Source organism: Larimichthys crocea, chromosome VII, assembly GCF_000972845.2.
Source record: "Larimichthys crocea isolate SSNF chromosome VII, L_crocea_2.0, whole genome shotgun sequence".
Taxonomy (NCBI): domain Eukaryota; kingdom Metazoa; phylum Chordata; class Actinopteri; family Sciaenidae; genus Larimichthys; species Larimichthys crocea.
Window position 1 is genome coordinate 10,962,954 of NC_040017.1, and position 21,041 is coordinate 10,983,994.

At 43.7% G+C, this 21,041-nt stretch overlaps 1 protein-coding gene across 1 annotated transcript; it reads left to right on the forward strand.

Annotated features, from left to right (window-relative positions):
- The first annotated feature begins 56 nt into the window (after positions 1-56).
- atm (ATM serine/threonine kinase) lies at positions 57-20,449 on the forward strand. Its single transcript, XM_027280565.1, has 63 exons — positions 57-191; positions 425-546; positions 679-797; positions 981-1,126; positions 1,295-1,459; positions 1,606-1,801; positions 1,914-2,152; positions 2,311-2,480; positions 2,625-2,803; positions 2,885-3,256; positions 3,347-3,550; positions 3,838-3,939; positions 4,082-4,316; positions 4,403-4,534; positions 4,651-4,776; positions 4,940-5,029; positions 5,165-5,351; positions 5,490-5,683; positions 5,776-5,855; positions 5,953-6,108; positions 6,273-6,348; positions 6,569-6,711; positions 6,798-6,915; positions 7,010-7,180; positions 7,270-7,445; positions 7,554-7,797; positions 7,928-8,040; positions 8,197-8,323; positions 8,433-8,632; positions 8,730-8,904; positions 9,339-9,497; positions 9,663-9,795; positions 9,892-9,987; positions 10,073-10,244; positions 10,333-10,474; positions 10,722-10,898; positions 11,045-11,222; positions 11,369-11,474; positions 11,573-11,725; positions 11,898-12,006; positions 12,243-12,331; positions 12,410-12,512; positions 12,631-12,779; positions 12,879-12,983; positions 13,073-13,192; positions 13,287-13,521; positions 13,600-13,770; positions 13,946-14,065; positions 14,623-14,843; positions 14,959-15,166; positions 15,259-15,384; positions 15,520-15,660; positions 15,832-15,970; positions 16,121-16,203; positions 16,591-16,731; positions 17,463-17,579; positions 17,774-17,923; positions 18,033-18,198; positions 18,476-18,562; positions 18,801-18,915; positions 19,485-19,548; positions 19,640-19,782; positions 19,880-20,449. Exons 2-63 carry the CDS (start codon positions 478-480, stop codon positions 20,058-20,060), a joined length of 9,303 nt encoding a protein of 3,100 aa, XP_027136366.1. The 5' UTR covers positions 57-191; positions 425-477; the 3' UTR covers positions 20,061-20,449.
- The last annotated feature ends 592 nt before the right edge of the window (positions 20,450-21,041 follow it).

Below are 21,041 nucleotides of genomic sequence, written 5' to 3' on the forward strand. Positions count from 1 at the left end.
CCCCTGCTGCTGTCGGGGCGGGAATTTCCTGTGTGTTTGTGCTTGTGCGTCCGCCCGTGTGGCTGCTAACGCACGTCAAGATGGCAAAGTTGTAAGCCCCCGCCAGGAACAAGCTGCAGCACTCTCATGTTAACATCTCTGCGCCTGCATGTGTGACAACTCTGTGACTACGCTGAGCACAGCCGTCAGAGGTCAGTGATCACACTACAGCATCGCTTTGACTGTTTGAATGGATGTCTATAAGTCAAGTTCACATCTAGTCTTGCATTGTTGTGTTGCTAAAGTAGCTCGCCTACAGGGCCATGCTGATTATAAAGTTGGTTTTGTGTTGTCGTTTCATGCAAATAGCTTGTCAGGACTTGTAATCTAGGCACAACGCGGATGGATAACAACATCCTCTCTTGTAAACATCCTGTCCTTGCAGGTAGACTGACATTGATTCAAAGCAGCAGTGCCCTCATCCACTGTTAAAGCACAATGAGTCTGGCTCTGAATCTCCTGGTCTGCTGCAGGGGGCTGGAGAGTGACAAAGTTACAGAGCGGAAGGTAATCACACCTGGATTTAAACCAGAAAATAAGATGCATTGTACATGAGCCCCATTATAGCCAAGTTGAATCAGTAAGTGCAGTACGACTCCTGCGTCTTGACAGCTGTGTGTCCTCACTTCACCCCTACAGAAAGAGGCTGAGCGCTTTAGACAGCTCCTTCGAACTCCAGAGGTGGTGCAGGAGTTGGATCATAACTCTGGATCTAAAGCTAAAGGCTCCAAGCAACTCACATGGGATAATGTTTTCAGGTAGTCTTCTTCTGTATATTTGTGTTTTTGCACATGTGCAACAGAATGCATGTAAAAATACAGATTGTAATACAAGTGATTGTTTACTGAAGCTTACCTTGGTGTTACCTTTTTGTACTTTTGCCTGTCAAATGTGTCTAGTTATCTGCTAGGTAAATAAGCACTTCCCATTTTCCATGTCAGATTTCTGCAGCGTTATATCCAGAAGGAGACAGAACACATCCAGTCGGGTAAATCAAATGTCACAGCAACTACTCTGGCCATGCGGCAGAAGAAGAAGGCCGAAATGTGCAGCTTGATCAAATACTTCATCCGCTACGCAAACAAACGTAAGGACACTGTCTTTGTAAGATCCTGTTGTAGGTTACAATACAGCTGAAGTGAATGTTTCTCTACATATGTTTAAATAATATATACTGTTACCTCATCTGATTTAAATAGAAAATAGAAAGAATCTCTCACATCTTACCAGATTGTGTCTCTGTGGCTCTCTGCAGGAGGGCCTCGTCTGAAGTGTAGCGAGCTGTTGAAACATGTGGTGGAGGTCCTGCAGAGTTCATACAGCTGTTCAGCCTTTGGAGAAGATTACAGCAGTCTCCTAGTGAAGGACATCCTCTCTGTCCGCAAGTACTGGTGTGACATCACTCCGCAGCAGTGGCACAGTCAGTGAGCTATATATCTAAATGATATACAGTATAAATGACCTTGTTATTTTGCATTACACGGTGTTATTACCGTTGTCTGATATTGTAAAATCATCTTTCCTAATCACGTCTCACAATATTGTTTATATTTTTGTGACTCTCAGATCTCTTGGACTTGTATTGTCACTTGTTCAACTCTTCATCCAAGTCCATCAACCGTGTTTTGATGAGCAGAGTCATCCACACGGTGGTGCAGGGCTGCTGCATGCAGACCGAAGGATTCAACAGTCCTTCAGTCTCCAAGCAAGGATTCAACAACACTCTGTTCAGCTTCTTCTCCAAAGCGCTGCTAAATGCCAGGTGAAGACTTTTACCAGCATCATCGTTAGACTGTAGTAAACTTGAAGAACCAGTTAAATGCAAACATGATACACTCATTGTTTTCTTTTCTAATTTCCTATGATTCTGTTAGGCAAGAGAAACACTTGAGTATTTTGGAGCACCTTGTCTCTGCTCTCAACATCTTCTTGAGATCCGCGGCCATGAACTACCGGATGAGAGTGTGTCAACTGGGAGAGGAGCTTCTGCCTTCTGTACTGTACGTGTGGGCGGATATGAGGCCCAGTGTTCTGCTCAAAGAGGAGATCGTGGAGTTCTTTAACCTGCAGATTTGTGTTCACCACCCCAAAGGAGCCAAGACACAAGAGACAGGTAGTGTGACCTTTTGTTTTTTCTTGAGAAAACAATGTTTGTAGTCCCTAGAGAAATCAATATTTTGTGTCAAATTATTGATTTAAAAATGATTTTATTACATCCTCGGTGGCGCTCCAGAGTACCAATAACTCGTTGCCCCCTCCTTCACATTTTAGGTGCTCATGCCGACGACTGGACCAGGTGGCGTAGTCTGCTCTACAACCTGTATGATGCCTTAATCACAGAAATTAGTCATATAGGCAGCAGAGGGAAGTATGTCACAGGGACCAGACACATAGCTGTCCAAGACAATCTCATTGAGCTCACAGCTGACATCTGTCACCAGGTAATAGAGATCAAGCCTCTGGTATGCATACAGGAAATAACAATTTTGTTCCATGTATATGTTTATCCAGTTATATAGCTAGGATATATGTAAGAATTATCTCTCTTGATAACATTAATTTCTCAATCTTTGTATTGCATGCAGCTGTTCAGTGATGACAACGACACTCATGTCTTGGAGGTCACCCAGGCCTCCATCAGAGCCACCCACATGGGCAGTCCCTCCCATGGAACAGCCAGCAAGCGACGACGCATCGAGCTGAGTTGGGAGGTCCTCCGGGATCATCTGCAGCCTCAGCATAATGACTTTGATGTCATACCATGGTATATAAAAAAGTAGCGTACTGTTTCTCTGATTGTACCCACTCCAGATCAAGGATCATATAAAGATATTCCCTCCCTCAGGTTGCAGATCGCTGCAGTGCTCACCTCCAAATACCCGTCCATGGTGCCTGGCCAGGAGCTGGTCCCGTTGTTGTCAGTCTTATACCAGCTTCTTGCAGAGCAGCGGAGAGGAGAAAGGGGGCCATACGTGCTGCGCTGCCTGAAGGAGGTGGCCTGGTGCCAGGCCCGCTACCCAGAGAGAGCCCAAGTCCACAGGACAGAGCTGAGCAGGCTGTGGGGTCGGGTGTGGGCCCTGGCACTGCGAGGGGTCAGCTCACCCCAGACAGAGGCCCTCAGCCTGGACCTGTTGAGCTCTATTGTCCACGGTGGACTGATCAATATGGACAGGGAACTGTGGAAGCTCTTCTCTGGATCAGCTTGTAAACCATCTCAGTGAGTCTCTGCCATTTCTTATTGTCATCAGGATGAATGTGTGTGTTTTTGTGTTTGCATATAGCGAGCCTCTTTTCTCTCTATGCACAGGAGTGCTGCTGTCTGTCTAGCCCAGGCCCTGCTAAAGTGTCCAGTTCCTAAAAGTCTCATCTCGAGCTCAGGCTGGGACTATGTGGGGGTCACAGAGGGATCTGCATCACCTAACCTGAAGGAGACCCTCATAGCCTGGTTGCTGATGACCGACCAGAGCGATGAGATGGAGGAAAGCTCCAGACCGCACCCTATCGTTTGCAGGTTGGTACTGTGCTTCTGTTCCATATTAAATGTGGATTTATTAGTCTTTAATCCTTTTCTCCTGCTTTAAGTACTATATCTTTCTATGTTTAAATGATGGGAAGTTACAATCACAGACTGGTCACAGGATGCACTTTATGTACAGAAACACAAAACATAAGCTCCAAACATTAATTACACTTTTTTTTCTTAATGTTTATCTTTTTAAAACTTTTCTCTTTGTTAAGATACATATATTTTCTCTTTGATAAAGGTCTGTTTATACTTTATTCTGCTCTTGTGTGCAGAGATTTTCCTTACAATCTGATTGCAAACGTCCTGGTCTCCCTGACCTTGAAAGACACAAGAACTGGTCTGAAGTTTCTGCTGGGAACTGATGGATTAGAAAGGTACCAAAACCACCTACATGTACATTCCATGTATTTTTTGTTATATCATGCCGTGCTACTTTGGATTTTACTCCATCTCTCCGTACTTTGAGTTACATTACATAAATACATATGTGTAATTCATTCAAATACTTTTTCAAAGTGCCCTTTTACAAGAACACACCTCATCCAATGCCAAAGACAACCTGGAAGAGATCGAGAGCCTGTACCTGCAGTTCACCTTCAACACGTTGCCCTCAGTGATGCAAGGGACTGACGAGTCGGTGAAAAGAGCTTCAGCCGACGGCCAATTCACTGCCGTCTCTGGGCTCCGAAAGAAGTTGGAGCAATCCCTGCTTTGTGTTGCTGACAACCTGCTCAACTGCTACTCTCCTGATGTGAGCGGAAGTTAATATGTGTGTGTTTTATGTTGTTGTCACCGTGCGAATTGGTGTTTATTCTGATTATTTCTCTCCGTCCACAGTCTCAGTCCACCCCTCCAGAGTGTTTGGTACACTGTTTCAGTCTGCTGACTGGTGTTTTAGCAGGTTACGTCTCCACTGGGTTTCTGACAGAGGACGAGGCCTGCCACTCACAGCTCTTCACTAAAGCCAAGGTATCATTCAGATGTGTGACTGTACATTAGATTTATCTTTTTATCTTTTTGGTGGTTAATCATCCAGCCTCTGAAACAATAAAAATATTGCATTGCTGGTGTTTTATTGTTTCCAGGCCCTGGCCCAGGACTTCAGTGGTTTTGTTTCTAGCGTGAAAGTAAAGATGACAGAGGAAGGAACCATGAACACACTGAGATCCGTCATGAAGCTCTGCACACAGTCTGCCAGCAGAAAAAACAAGGTGACAAAATTCATAACGCTGAAATAATGCAGCATTTAAAGGAAGTGAATCAATTCATGGACAGTCCAGCCACATCCTCTACAGTCCACTACACATTCAGAAATGTAGTCTGGTGTCAAAGAACCTTTCTTGGAGTAACATTTCTTTGTCCTTTTCTCTGCAGGATAAAGTTTCTTCAATCTCCTCCAGTCTGTTCATTATGATCCTGCCAGCCAGTCTCGCCAGTGAACTTGCTGAGATCTGTAAACTGTTGGTAAGTGTTGTGTTTATACAACATATAACAGCAGATTTGAGGAGTTTGTGGCCTGAGGATAAAAAAAAAAGTGAAAATCTTTAATTCAAGAACAGAGAGCTGGCTCTTACTAGTCTTCCTTCCTGGTCTCTTCAGTTAAGCAGCGATTCTAAGAAAGTCATTGCCGTGCATGAAGACGATCATATGGATGATGACTGGGACGTGACCAGAAATCAACAAGGTGACGACATCGACCTGTTTGACGATGGCGAGGGGTCCCACAGCAGCACCAATGGGTCCCACAGACAAAAGGGAGACAACAGTGACTCTTCCTGTGGGCCAGGTAAGAAGGCTTCGCTGTTTTTCTAGAGATTATAACAATTTTATATAATTTAAAGAATCTTGTGCTAAGAATGACCTTAAACTTACATTTCCTCAAAGTACTGTTAAGGCTGTGTAAACATGGTCTGTCCTCCATCAGGTGCAAAAAGTCTGCTGGCAGACGATCATCTGGTCCAACAGGACCAGGCCCTCCTTGCAGTCTTGGAGTTCCTGTGCGAATGTGGCTCTGTCCAGCCCGTCCACGGTTTGCTCTTTAAACCACAGGAGGTGCGGCGCAGGCTGTTGCTGCTGGTGGAGCAGATGGACTTTGGCAAAGCCCTGCATCTCAACATGGTGGGTAGCAACCAAGGTCCTGTGAATGAGGCATGGTTGCAGTGACGATGATGGTGCAGCTGTTGAATGCTAAAATCTGGTTTCTCTTCTAGTATCTCGTCCTGTTGAAGAATCTTCCTGCTGAGGACTCGCTCTCTCCAGAGGAATTCGATTCGCTGCTTCATCCTCTTGCGTAGGGAATTTTTTCTTTTGTGTTTGTTTTGTTTGAATGTATTTCACCTAATTTCTGTTGAGAATAATAAAGTCTGTTTGTTGGGCTGTGTCTTTAGAGACCTGTGTGGACAGTACCGTCAGGACCAAGAGATCTGTGCTGCTGTTCTGCTGGGTTTGTTACCCTCCATCAGGAGCCTGGGGAAGACACACCATATGCCAGAGGAAATGAGACACGTTCAGGGATCTCTGCTACAAGTGCTGTCTGGATTCTGGTTAGTGGCTTATTTCTATAACATGAACAGATGGAGGGTTGGTCTGTAAGAGATCATACAAACCTGATCCTAAAAGCAAAAAATGTATTCATAATTTCATGCTATTAGACTTTAGAAAACTTGAATCACAGACACTGATTCTCAAGCACTGTGCTATGTTTCAGTTTCCTGAGCCAAACGGGGAAATGCATTGCAGCTGTACGAGCTGCTTTAGTGCGATGTCTGGTCGCCCTGCTGGAGGTAAGTAGTCTGTTGTATGTATCTGCACAACAATGCATTCTTGCATTTCTATCATTTCTATCTCATTCTGAATAAATGATGTAAGCACGAAGCTTTGCAATAGCTTACATGTCTGACTGGGAGGAAAACTGGTTATCTGTATGTCCTCATTATGTTTCAGTTAAATATCAATATACCTTTTAAATCTTCACCTTTTTTTGTGTTTTCTCCCCTCTGACAGGCTGACCCGTGTTGTAAGTGGGCAGTTTTAAGCATAAGAGGATCTGAAAGTGAGGAAGATCGTCCAGTGTCTGTCATCCTTCCGTCTCACCTCGCAGATTCCCACCACCAAGTCCGCATGCTGGTTGCCACATCAGTGGAGAGGTACGCTGTTCCTAGCACCGCATTCAATTAAGTCATTAAATGGATCATGGATCTGATTGTTACCATTTATTCTCTTGTGTATCAAGGTTGTTTCTGGAGATGACACCAGACCATCCAGATAAGAGGAAGATGCTGCCGCTTAAACACCAGCAGGCAGCTTTTGAGACCGTTTACCTGAAGGCTCAGGAAGGAATGAGGCTCCCGGTAAGTTCATTAGGTTTTGAATAATTCATAATATGTGTGTTTTGTGCCTGTTTGACTCTCCTAATCCTTCTCGTGTCTGTGTGATCCTACACAGAAAAGCAGCTCTTCAGAGGACCAGCAGGACGAGTCATTTAACCGCAAGGCCACCCTGTTAAAGAGTTTGTCCGTTGTACTGTGTTGTAGCCCAGTATGTGAGAAACAGTCTCTGTTTGCCCTCTTCCAGTCCTACAAGGAGAACAATATAGAGGAGCAGCTCATCAAAAAGGTAATGATTTGAAGAGTTCAGAATATAGAATATAGATTTTTTTTCAGCATAGTCCAAATGAGCTGTTTCTATCTGTGTTTTTGCTGCAGATGCTTTGTAGTGTATCCAGAGCACTGGGCTACAGGAGCGTGAAAACCTTTGTCAGTTCTCACCTGTACTACCTGGTAGCCGAGTGGCTGGCGCAGAGACAGTCTGATGATCGCTACACTCTTGGATCTTTCCCCTACACCCTCCTAGACCATGACACGGTCAAAGATTTCTACAAGTGAGGACAACACTGGCACCATTTTGATCGTATATTGAGTAAAACACAATAAAAGGGAGGGTTGATTATTATGTCTAACACCCCCTGTTGTCTTGTGCCCTCTTGAAGCTCCTCCTACCAGGTCTTGATCCCCCACCTGGTCTTCCTGGATGACTTTGAGCAGGTGAAGTCTATCGGCAGATATGTTGAGAAGGACTGGAAAGAGTTGTTGGCCAACTGTTTCCCGAAGATCATGGTCAATATCCTGCCGTACTTTGCCGTGTCTGGCCAGGATGCACAGATTGCGCAGCAGAGAGAGAAGGCCCACCGAGTGTACGACCTGCTCAAAGACGCCAACTGTCTTGGCAAACAGGTAAACACAGCTGTATAACATCTGCCTACGTCTACATCAGTTGTTTGAGTTGTGTATTGCCTAAAACCCTCAGTCCTCTGAACCCACCCAGTGTGAAATTGAATGAAATTCACTGTAACTGTATCCGCAGGAAATTGACAACCTGATCCACAGTAACCTGGCGGACATAGTGGTGGAGCTGCTGATGACTCTGTATGAATGTGGAGCTGATGGGGACAGAGATGACCTGAAACGCTTTATAGGGTAATGATAGTTATCATTTAGCCTGACTGTTTCTTATGGTCATTGCGATGACAACACTCCACTTTCACACTGCTTAATAGAGGTAGTTTTCTTTCTATGATTCTAGGAAAGCAAAAATGAAAATGTATGGCTAAATGGCTGTTTAATGCCCCTCAGGGAACTGGATCCTGCACCAAACCCACCATTCTTCAGCTCTTATGTCATTAAAGCGACACTCGATTACCTCAGCAAGTGCCACAGTGCAAACCACAAGTCTTTGGTAGCCATTCTGTCCAAAACTCCGGTAAGATGACCTTGTGTGGATCTCCTTGTCTAGTGGTTTTGACGATAACATTTTAAACTGTTTGTGTCTTTGTGTCACTGTCACTGTGGTCCTGTTTTTTGTGCTGCAGATTTCTATCCAGAGGATTCTGTTGGCGGTGTGTGAAAGAGCAGCAGGGACGACCAACAGCTACGAACGCCATCGCATCCTCCTCATGTATCACCTGTTTGTCAACCTGCTTCTCAGAGAGGTGAAGGACGGCCTGGGAGGAGCCTGGGCCTTTGTCCTCAGAGACATCATCTACACACTCATTCACCATATCAACAGCAGGTTGGTGCACACTAATACTCACATGTATACATGCAGTTTCACACATACTGCTTCACTGACAAAGACAAACCAGTTTGTGTTTTTCTCTCATCCTCAGATCAGTTCACTGCGACGAGGTTTCTAACCGAAGCCTCTCTCTGTGCTGCGACCTGCTGACCTCTGTGTGTCGAGCGGCTCTGCAGTTCTGCGATGATGCACTAGACTGCCATCTACAGGTCATTGTTGGGACTCTCACGGCTCAGGTGACCAGCCGGCCCTCCATCTCACAGCAGGTAAGCTACAAGAGCGTTAATACAAGAACATCCTGTCTTGCAAGTTTGCAGATTCAGTTGAAATGATGTGTCATTTATGGAAAATGAAGACAAACAATGCAGTCAAGAAGGCAGACACTATGCAAAACCACTACGTATAGTGCAGTTATGTTACATAGTGAATAAAAGCACCGACTTCATTTGTTTTTCTTCCTTTTTTTTTTTTTTTTTACAGTTTTTACTTTAATACCATAGGATTCAAGACTTTTACACACACAAGAGTGGACTAGTTGCCACTTATTTGATAACTGATGTTAAACTTTTCGTACAGATTTTTAGGTTGAGATTTTTAACATTTAGGTTTCTATTTGGGGAAAAAAAACATCTGCCTCCTTTCACCATTTGTGAGCCTCACGTTTTGATTTGTGTTTCCCTCTCCGCCCTCCCCCCTCTAGGTGCTCAGTCTTTTGCAGTTTCTCGTGATAGAAAATCAACAGAAGCTAAAAGGAGCCATCAGCAGGCTGGAGCCTTTTCCTGACCTCCCTGAATTCAGAGAGCTGCGATCCGTACAGCACACGCTGAAATATAACACTGGGACTTTTACGTTGAGACAGGTAATGGACTAACTAAAATCCATGTATTAGTGTCATTTTCTTTTGATGCATATGTAGCCCAGATTCCTCAGTGAATTTAGGGATGGAAATATCATGGTTATCAATGAAAATGAACAATCCTCAATGTAATTGCTGACCCACATCCGCCATGTTTCTCTTTTACAGGAGATAGCACACTTCCTGTCAGTGACATCCTGTGACTCCTTACCTCTGACCAGACTTGAGGGGCTGAAGGAGCTGACCAGACAGCTGCATGACAACAAGGGACAGATCAGAGAGCTGCTCAAAGAGTGTCATGGTATGATGCTAGATAAGGGGAATAATGCTCTGTGCAAAAAAAAAAAGTTAAATAACTTATGAGCTCGCACTAAATCTCTCTTTGCTCTTCCTGTAGCTGAACCCACCGACAGTGTGCTGGTGAAGCTGGTCCTCAGTCTGCTGCAGCTCTGTAAGCTGGCAGCTAACCACCCCGGTGGTGCCGACATTCTAGGTATAAAAAAATAAATAACTTGTCTGCCATGTTTGGACTGTTTCATCGATTTTCAGTTTCAAAAACACAAATCTTTGTCCTGCAGAGGCAGCAGGCAGCTGTCTTGGAGAACTGGGTCCTGTGGATTTCTCCACCATCGCCCTGCTTCATGGCAGAGACGCCCTCTATGAAAAGGCCGTGTCTCTCTTCACCTCCACCGAGTCACAGTGTCTTTACATCATCCTCAACTGCATGAACGACGCACTCACTCATCAGCGGTACGGCGAAACCTCCATCAAAAGTTTGACTAGAGGAGCGAGTGGTTTGTATTGATGTTTGACTGTGTGTGCTGTTGTTGTCTGCCAGTATCGAGGTGAGGAAGGCAGCCGCTCAGTGTGGGAAGAACATCCTTGCCACTCAGTCTGGAGTCGACTTCTGGGAGCAACACAAAGACAACAGAGACCCCATGCTGGCCTACCTCAATCCCTTTAGAAAGGCTAAGAAGAAGGTGGGTGAAGGATGTTTTCATGTATACAGCATGTACATACGTGTAGCACTCCACTCCCAAACTTGTGTGATATAAATATACGCGTGAATGTGTATTTTCACATGTGCACATGTATCATCTCTGTCCACGAGGTCACTACCAGGATCAGGGGGGTAACGTATAGGTAAATGAGTTGCATAATCAGGACACAAAAAAACTAGAAAACCTAAAACCCCTTAAATTACTACCCACTGTTATCCCTGATCAGGTGGCAGCTGTAAGTGCTGAAGAGAGTTCGGAGGCTAGGGAGAAGCTGGAGAGTCAGGGGTTTTGGATTCCCCAGGCAGGCGGCCACAAGGCCTGGCTGAAGGCCCTGTGCACCACCCTGCTCGACAGTGGAGGAGTCAGGAGTGAGGCTCTGCTGCTGTCACGACCACTGTGTCTGGTGAGCACACGGACGTCAGCCCACATAACTTTTACTGCCTACATCAGTCACACAGACACTTTTTGTCACATGTTGCACATCAGTCAGTTTCATTCAAGGTCAATCGTCTAATCTAACCGCGCCTTATTTCCTCCGTCTGCCTGCAGGTGCGGGTGGACTGCTGTCAGAGGCTGCTGCCTCTCATCATTCACTCCATCCTTCTAGATGACTCTGACGGTTCCTGGAGGGTGTCACTCTCCTCCCATATTCAGGACTTCTTTAACTTTTGTTCCAGAAGTGCTCAGGCCTCCAGTCGCTCTGCTACACCTCTCAACTCTGACTCTGGTAAGTTTGAGAAGACGATGATAATGATCATTTAGCATTCTCCTCTTCCATGTGCTCCGGTTCAGAGCGTTTCTGTTCACAGTGAATGGAAATGATAACATGTCATCACGTTCAGGAGTCTGATTACCATTTATTATTCTTCACAGAGTCCGACACTGCCAGCCAGGGCTTATACGACAAGACCTCTCTGCGTACCATGCTTGCTGTTATTGACTATCTGAGACACCAACAGAGACCACTTGAATCAGAAAGGTTTGCAATGCTATTTAGTTTGAAATAAAGAATAAACAAATTCTGTATTTGGACCTGCTCTTTGTCTGATCTACTCAAACACTGTATCCGTCATCCAGCCGTGGCACTGTGTGCGACTCAAACTTCTGGCTTGAACTGAACTACCTGGAGGTGGCCAAAGCTGCTCAGTCCTGTTCAGCTCATTTCACTGCTCTGCTTTACACCGAGATCTATGTGGACAAGATCAAAGCTAACATGGAGGAAAGTCGCAGGTATGCAGTTAACTTTAAAACCGGAGGATGTTTGTCTACATTAAATTCATGTCTTTACATAAGATGATTTTCATTTTTTTTCATCACAGATGAAACGTTTTTAACCTCTAAAACTAATCTATCTTCATTTTATTTTTGCATTTTGAGAGTTTCATTTTCCTTTTTTTCCCAGAACCAAGTCCAAAGCCACACGCAAAATACATTTTGAAGACAACAGCCAGACCTTCACCATCTCCAGCCTGACAGAGAAGAGTGTGGAAGACACCAACATCAGTCTGCAGGTCAGTTCTTCATCCAAGATATGTTTTTTTTGCATTGACCATTTATTTTTTTTTATCAATGAACAACACAAAACAATTTGCTAATTCATATTCTCGATGTATTTATGAAAAGATAACAGTGTAAATGGCTTTAAAATAGTGTGCGATCCAATGTAACATCACTGGATAATATCTATTAAAATAAAGTTATTTCCACTCATTTGTTTTGTGAATGTCTCTCTACTGAATTTTTGTAGGAGCTTCTGATTGAGGTGTATCGCAGCATCGGAGAGCCTGATAGTCTGTATGGCTGTGGTGGAGAGACAATGACCAGTCCACTGACAAGGTAGGCCATTGGTAGATTAATGAGACCTGCGGACCTGCTCACCATTGTTCATGTGACAAGTGACACTATTCTTTTTAGGATTCGGACCTATGAGCATGAGGCTATGTGGGGGAAGGCCCTGACTTCATACGACCTGCACTCTACTCTGCCCGAGGTCACTCGACATGTGGGAATTGTGGAGGTAATTAATAAAAGCCACATTAGCAATACAGGTCTCATCAGACGATTTGCTACCTATTCATGCTCGTGTAATGCTGCCTCTTCAGTAGTCATGTCTTCTCTTCCCGTCATACCAACAGGGCCTGCAGAACTTTGGTCTGAACAGCATCCTTGCCACTTACATGAGGGGTCTGGAGAGTGAAGGGGTGGAGTGGGGAGCTGAGCTGAGAGAGCTCCGCTTTCAGGCCGCCTGGAGGAACACACAGTGGGACTGCGAGCTGTCGGAGAGGTGAGGCGAAGGCGGCACGAACACACAAAACACAACTGTAACCTATCAGAGTATCACAAGCAGTCTCTCACCCTCTCCAAATCTAATGTGTTGTATCAGGAGCGAGAAATCCAAACCTGGCTTCCATGAATCAGTGTTTTGTTCCCTGCAAGCGCTGAGGGACAAAGAGTTCTCTATATTTGATGAAACTATGAAACAGGCCAGGTATAGTACACATTTAGACAGTTGTGAAATTTTTTAAGTTTTCACTTTGCCACTGGCAAAATAATTCACCCATGTGTTTGTTTCAACAGGGGTGCAGAGGTAGAGGAGCTGTGCAGAGGCAGTCTTGAGGCTGTGTCTTCTCTGTACCCGGCTCTCGGGAACCTGCAGAGCATCAGAGAGCTGGAGAGTGTTAAACAGCTCTTCTCCAGGTGATCAAACAGTGTCATTTTGATTAGGGTGCCAGAGAGCAAATTCATCAACATCATTCATAATAAATATGAACTTTTTTTTCTTTTATATCAGCCCCTTCTCAGATGTGACTCTGAGGGAAGTTTGCACCCAGTGGCGGCAGCACTCCCAGCTGCTCGCTGACAGCGATTTTGCTTTGGTGGAGCCCATCCTGGCCACCCGCTCTGTGGCCCAGCACACCCTGATATCCAAGGGAGGAGACCCCGACAGCACCCAGTACCTCAGCTCTGTGCTTACCGACCACCTCATGGAGCTCTGCCGGCTGGCTCGCAAAGCCGGGAACACACAGGTAGGTTTGTTTTCCGTGTGTGTGTATGGTAAGAACAGTTATCTACAGAGTACTTACAGTGTCGTGGTTTCTGTCTAGCTGGCAGAGCGGGCAGTCTTCCAGATGAAGCAGCATGGTGGTAGAGGGGCTTGGCCGTCATCCCCTGTGTCCTCATGGCAACTGGAAGAAGCTCAGGTGTTCTGGGCAAAGGGAGAGCAGGGACTGGCTCTGGGCCTGCTGAAACAGATGATAAACAACCTAGAGCAAAATGTGCGACACAATCACACACACTTTTTTTTATGATGTTACAATGCTATCCACTGAGACATCACCATCTTCACCATCACTCATCAGATTGATTAACATAAGTAAAATCCAAAATGTCAAAAGGCTTTCACTGAACACTTCTCGCTGTTGTGTGTTTCTTTTTTTTTTTGTTGGCCAGGTGGACTTAAATCCTGCCGTGGCTCCAGTCTACACAGAGTGCCTCAGGCTATGTGGTAACTGGCTGGCTGAGACCTGCCTGGAAAGCCCCGGAGTAATAGTGGAGAACTACCTGGAGAGGGTAAGAGGGAGCTTATCCTGATAACCGGACGATATTATCTTTATTAAAAGAAAATAGGCCAATCCCATACAAGGCAGATCTTTCTTCTGGTTGGAAGTTGTTCATAAGAGCCAAAGAAAGTCTGTTCAGAATGTTATATATGTAATTTGATGAAACACCCTGAAGTACACATATTCATGCACATATAGCAGGCTTCCCTTAGAGAAATGAATGAGTTATTACCCATCAGCCAGGCAGTGTCCGGCCACCCACACTCATATACTCACACATGAATTATTCATATATGTCCAGATAAATAAGGAGCAGGCCCAAATGCATAAATATTAAACTTCTCCAAGTTTACAGTTTATGTCCTTGGGCTACGGCAGATTCATAAGGACAAAATTAAATTATTCATACGTGTGTGTGTGTGTTTGTCTTTACCTGTGTGCCTCTTTATATTGTCACCAAACTTACCGACTGATGCCACACTGTCTGTGTTATTTTGAACTTCCTTTTGTCAGAGAAGCTGTTAGCTTTTCAGATCTGTACAAGTCTCTCCTGTGCTGTTCTCTCAGGCAGTGGAGGTGATCGAGGAAGACTCAGGAGTTCATCAGGACTCCAGGCTGCAGAGTCAGCGGACCGAGGCCTTCCTGTCTCTGGCCCGCTTCTCCGACGCTCAGTACCAGAGCATCGACAAATACATGAACTCATCAGAGTTTGAGAACAAACAGGCGCTGCTCGAAAAGGCCAAAGAGGAAGTGGGCTTGATAAAAGAGCGTAAAGTGACGGTGAACAGGTCTGTGCTCTCTTTTTAAAAGCACCGATTTTTGTTACACAGCAGCGGGGAAATAATTTACAGACAAAAATCCTAGCGAGTGTTGATTGTTCTTCCTCTCCCTCTGACTTCACAGGTACACAATAAAGGTGCAGAAAGAGCTGGAGCTGGACGAGAAGGCCCTGTCCAACCTGCAGGTAGACAAACAGCGTTTCCTATGTAAAGCGGTGGAGAACTACATCCAGTGTCTGGAGCAAGGTGAAGAGCACGACACATGGGTGTTCCGCTTGGCTTCGCTCTGGCTGGGGAATGCTGACGTGAAGGCCGTAAATGACATGATGAAGGTTAATAAAACACACCAGGATTTTTTTTGGAAGTTTGGAATAAAAGCCGCTTGGAACAATGGACTTTAAAAGTTTTTAATTTTCTCTTCCAGAAAGGGGTGAAGAAGATCCCTTCCTACAAGTTTCTGCCTCTCATGTATCAGCTGGCTGCTCGTATGGGGACCAAGATGGCAACTGGTATCACTGAGGATACGGGCTTCCATGATGTCCTCAGCGATGTAATGTAACACTTTCATCATCTGCCGCTGACTTTTTCTATGTGCAGTCCAACTAGTGTCACTCAATTCCTAAAAATTATATATTACTGCCTTTTTGAAAGACCCCGCTGCCTCACTTGTCTCCTCTCCTCACAGCTGATCTGTCGAGTGTGTCTGGAGCACCCTTGCCACACGCTCTTCATCATCTTCGCGCTGGTGAACGCCAACAAAGACGAGAAATTCTGCAGGTCCCGTCTGTCTAAGAGCGCTCCACGGCAGCCTTCGCCATTTGACCTGGTCAGACTTTCATGAGATAACTCTCAGTTTCATGTGTCACTTGAACGTGACACAATAGCGCAACGTTGTTGTTGTCTAAAGATTGTAGTGACGCTCTTTTATTGCAGATATTGTCACTGTTTTAAATGGGTGTTTAGTCAGTGTTAATTACGCAAAGTTTTTCACGTGTAGGAGCGTTCAGATGTGGCACAGAAGATCATTAACGTGATCAAGAAAAAGAGAGCCAAGATGATCCGAGGGATCGAGCGTCTGTGTGATGCCTACATCACTCTGGCTTATATGGACGCCAGCAGGCACAAGAATGAGAAGAGTGAGTAATAGTGGCAGCAACACACACAAATTCCAAAATTTTGATTTTTTAGATTTGTAAGAAAATGTAGAAAAGACGCCTCTCTTTTTCTTACAACCAGATATGTGTATTATATATCCAGCTGCTGAGTCATGCTTCATTTCATTATAGAGGCTATTCCCATCCCTGCTGACCAGCCCCTCATGAAAATCAAAGACCTGGAAGAGGTTGTTATTCCCACGATGGAGATCAAGGTGAAAGTTCTGTTATTAACTTTAATAATTTTTGTTTGGAAGATGTCATGTAGTTCTTCACTTGCATAAGTCATTACTGATGATGGCGAGTACTTATTAACTGAAAGAGGAGATTCATTTGATTGGAATTGACTAGATTGAAAATTGAAATTGAATAGATTTTCCCCTGAAAAGCAAGATTTTATTTCTTTATGTTCATGTAGAAAAAGATCTTAGACTTTGTGTCCGACTTCATTCAGTGCTGTTGGCAGTAAATGACGCATCGATTCATGTGATATCGAATCAATATTGATCGTTTTGTTCCTGTCCCACATGTTGAACAGCACAGCACAAAACTCCTCCAGACCAAATATTTGACACTCATGAGTCATTTCATCGTCTAAATAGGTGGATCCATCTGGTTGCTATGACAACCTGGTGACCATCAGGTCTTTCATGCCCCAGTATCACCTGGCCGGAGGAGTCAACCTGCCCAAAATCATCGACTGTGTCGGCTCTGACGGCAAGAGCAGGAGACAACTGGTCAAGGTATGCGGGCCTCTTACATGTGCCATAGTGTGTGTGTGTGTGTGTGTGTGTGTGTGTGTGTGTTCCCAACTAAACAAATCCCCTCTCTTTGAAGCGAACGCTGCTGTCATGTATGATTAAAGTCTGACCTGGTCACTTCTAACTTCAGTTCTTTTCCATTTCAGTTTGTCTGTTGCTAATAATTAATCTTGTTTTTGTACCGAGACAAACACAAAACATACTTACACATCAGTGCATTCAGGACATTCTTCAGGACTGTGTGTACGTGTGAGTTTGTGTGAACAGGAACACTTGTCAGCCACTCGAAGGCTAATAATTCACCGCTTGACACTTTGAGGAGTCACGGTGAAATAACAGTTTAATAGTTAATCTTAGTGAATTTCTATTTTTAGATCAATGTGCTATTGTTTGATTTCTGATTCAATTTTTCCCCATTTTGTTATATCATATTGTGAAAAATATAGGCATTTTATTAATCACACATTTAGTGTTTGAGTTGCTCAGTCATGAAAAATACATCATGATATTTCACAGTCTTGGAAAATTAATACAAATGCTATGTATCAAAACCCATTTTTATTTGATAATAAGACATAACATGACACAAGAAAAAACACTTTCCTTGTATTTAAGTTACTTTAGTGTTGGTAAATAATTAAAATGCCTAAAAAAACTGTTTTAGTGTATGTATGTATATATGCTCTCCGGTGACCTTTGCCCTCTCTGAACAGGGTCAGGACGATCTCCGTCAGGATGCAGTGATGCAGCAGGTCTTCAGCATGTGCTCCATGCTGCTGCAGCGCAACACGGACACCCGCAAGAGGAAGCTCAACATCAGACGCTACAAGGTTACACACTTTATGATCTCATGTTTAAACCTTTAATTCAAAGGGAATAATAAATCTGGGCTGGGTTGTTTGGTTGCATATTTCCTTTGATGTTTGTGTCATGAACGTCTAATTATTTTCATCATCATCATCAAAGCGATTTTAAAAACAACAAACTTTTTACACCTACTTTCTCTTTCATACTTCATTCTCAGGTGGTGCCGTTCTCACAGCGTAGCGGTGTGTTGGAGTGGTGTTCAGGCACGATGCCTATCGGTGAGTTTCTGGCGGATCCCAACAAAGGAGCACACAAACGCTTCAGACCTCAGGACTGGACCAGCCTGAGTTGCCGCAAGAAGATGATGGTACTGCTAAGGAATATTCAAACTATTATTAAGTTTTCTATCCGGTCAGGACTGCATGTTACAACGGACTAAAAAGTAACTAAAAGAGACGTCCTGTGATTACTTACAGGAGGCTCAGAGGTTAGCGTTTGATGACAAGCTCCAGGCCTACAACGAAGTGTGTAAGAACTTCAGGCCCGTCTTCAGGTATTTCTGCATGGAGCGATTCCTGGACCCCGCGGTGTGGATGGAGAAACGGTTGGCTTATACTCACAGCGTGGCCACCTCCTCTATAGGTACAGACAATACTTTATGTTTTACAATATGTTATGTACAACAGCTCAACAACAAGCCCGCATGTCTCCTCAAACAATAAACATCATGTTATTGGTTAAATCCAGGTATAAGCCATACATTATGACATGGAGAGTCAGCTAACAAAGTCATTTTTCATTTCATAATACCAAAATAAAATTAGATAATAACTCATCATGAAGATTTGAAATCGTAGATGATCTGTTTACTTTTCTCTTTTTGAATAATCTGCCACCGTTTGTGTTTTGTGTCCCTCAGTTGGCTACATCGTAGGCCTGGGCGACAGACACATCCAGAACATTCTGATTGATGAGCAGTCTGCTGAACTGGTGCACATCGATTTAGGTAAAATGACTCACTATTATTTACGATCCATTTAATTTGTTGCGTGTAAACATGGAAAGTTAAGTCTTGTTTTCACAAAAGGTGAGGCTGTGTAAACAGTCGCTGTGTGCACTGAGCTTGAAACATGAAGTGGTCTTCTATAACTTTGCAGGAAACTTATAAATAGAAAGATAGGTTCGATCAAAGTGCGTTTTCAGGTTTTGAATTCATGTTATAATACATCTCTGTTGGTGTTCAGGTGTGGCCTTTGAGCAGGGAAAGATCCTTCCGACCCCTGAGACCGTCCCCTTCAGACTGTCCAGAGACATTGTGGACGGGATGGGCATCACTGGAGTGGAGGGAGTTTTCAGGAGGTGAGGAGGAAACTAAGACTAACTCAAGTCAAGCATGACGATTTTTTCATACGTGTTTGTTTCCTTCATATTTTTTAAAAGTTAATCTACAAACGTAGTTACACATTAACTGCAGTACATACTTTACATGTTATTTGGATAATCCGCCTACAGATTCATTTCAACTGTTTCTTTGTCTTACTATGGTGTAATTTCTGAAAACTGTCTGTGTTTTATGAAACAGTTGAATTATTGAAAATAATACTCTATAAACTATTTCTAACTGTTACATTGCTTTTTACCATTTCCCACACATTTTAACATTTTATTTCCTACCCTTCAGTCAAGCCAGTATTTCATATTGATGTCTCTACAGTGTGAAAATGAACTTGAAGGACCAGTTTTTAAAACATTTAAGTTTAAGGTGCCTTCAAAGACACTGAAAATGAAATAATCTTATCTAAATACACCTATGTTTAAGCTAATTTCAAAAGAACAGCATATGTTAAGCCATGACAGTGTGTCTTGTTAAAAGCACAGGTACGGCAGTAGCCTTTTCAATGTTTTATATCTGTGTTTTCTCTGGCCAGATGTTGTGAGAAGACTATGGAGGTGATGAGAAGCTCTCAAGAAGCTCTGCTGACTATTGTAGAGGTAAGAACACAGGGAGGAAGTCCAAAACAAACACAAAGGCACACAGCCCTCATGTTAAGCATTGACATTTATGTGTCTATGCACTGTGTAGGTGTTGCTGTATGACCCATTGTTCGACTGGACCATGAACCCATTGAAGGCCTTCTACCTGCAGCACGACGAACAGCAGGAGCTCAACGCGACGCTCAGCTCCACCATGGGGGGAGATGACATAGACAACCAACGTAAATCCAGGTGCCACAGTGCATGATGATGAAAATAAGCGCCTGCTTTCAAGTTTTCCGTCTCTCTTGAATCTCCGTCTCATCACCTTATTCTCTTCTACCTGCAGCGACAGTCAGAGCTTCAACAAAGTGGCGGAGCGGGTGCTACTGAGGCTGCAGGAGAAGCTGAAAGGGGTGGAGGAGGGCACGGTGCTGAGCGTTGGGGGACAGGTCAACCTGCTCATCCAACAAGCCATGGACCCCAAAAACCTCAGCAGACTCTTCCCAGGGTGGCAGGCCTGGGTGTAGACCGAAGAGAAGGTGGGCTGGTTTACTTCCCGCTTCCTGTAATTGAATTAAATTTGCACTTTATCAGGACTTAAACTGAATTAGACAAATTGTATGCAACAGTTCTTCCAAAACATACCATCATTTCAACAATCTTTGCTGCAGTAAAGCTTGAATTTCAAAATCCTGAAGGAATTTTAAAAGACCAATTAACTGTGGTGCAGAAATGTACGAGCGGTGGTTTAGATGATTGTTCCTTTATTTTATCCAATGGGATGTGAATGTTTTCATACTGTTAACTTTTCTATGACCTTACTAATTACTGATTAATGAATATCCAAAGCTCTCTACCATGAATACATGCCTTAATGAATGTGTGATATGCCTTTTTAAACATACTTGATATGCTTTTATGCGGCAGGATTTTGTATCAGTTCAGTTGTTTGTTAGTCGAGTTCCTTTTAATGTGACATTTTGAGTATTATGCTATGCTGTAAAACTTATAGGGCATTTGAAAACGTGTTTATTCTGCTTTGTATTACCTGCCTGTTCTGTAAAAATGCTGCTTTCAACATAATTACTGTCATTAAATGAATAAATAAATGAAACAGCAGTAGAAATACATTTGTTTGAAGCTTTTTTCTTTTCTTTCTTTCTTTTTTTACATCACAATTGGAATTTAACTGACTACTAATTCATTCCCAGTTTATTTACAGATCTGTTTGTCCTCTCCGCAATCATTGACTCAAGTATTGAAGCTTCAAGCGTCTGTATACAGTTCATGTTAGTGAAGTACCTTTCCATTGCATACTCGGTGTAACTACTCACTCACCGCTGACATTTCAGTAGATAACACTTTGTGGGATGTTTAGACTAGCTAACAGTCCTTTTTTTGTTTGCTGTGTGCTCGGCAGAGAAACTTTAAACCGATGCCAGTGAAGCGTGAGGAGTGGCCACTCAGAAGATCACACACACTCTACACACACTTCTATTTTATCACTG

Excerpts from the sequence above, each read along its gene's own strand:
- atm (XM_027280565.1), top strand. The coding sequence starts at position 478 with ATGAGTCTGGCTCTGAATCTCCTGGTCTGCTGCAGGGGGCTGGAGAGT. Across the intron at positions 8,324-8,432 it reads CCATTCTGTCCAAAACTCCG|ATTTCTATCCAGAGGATTCT; the intron begins GTAAGATGACCT and ends TTTGTGCTGCAG. Across the intron at positions 9,498-9,662 it reads GGACTTTTACGTTGAGACAG|GAGATAGCACACTTCCTGTC; the intron begins GTAATGGACTAA and ends TCTCTTTTACAG.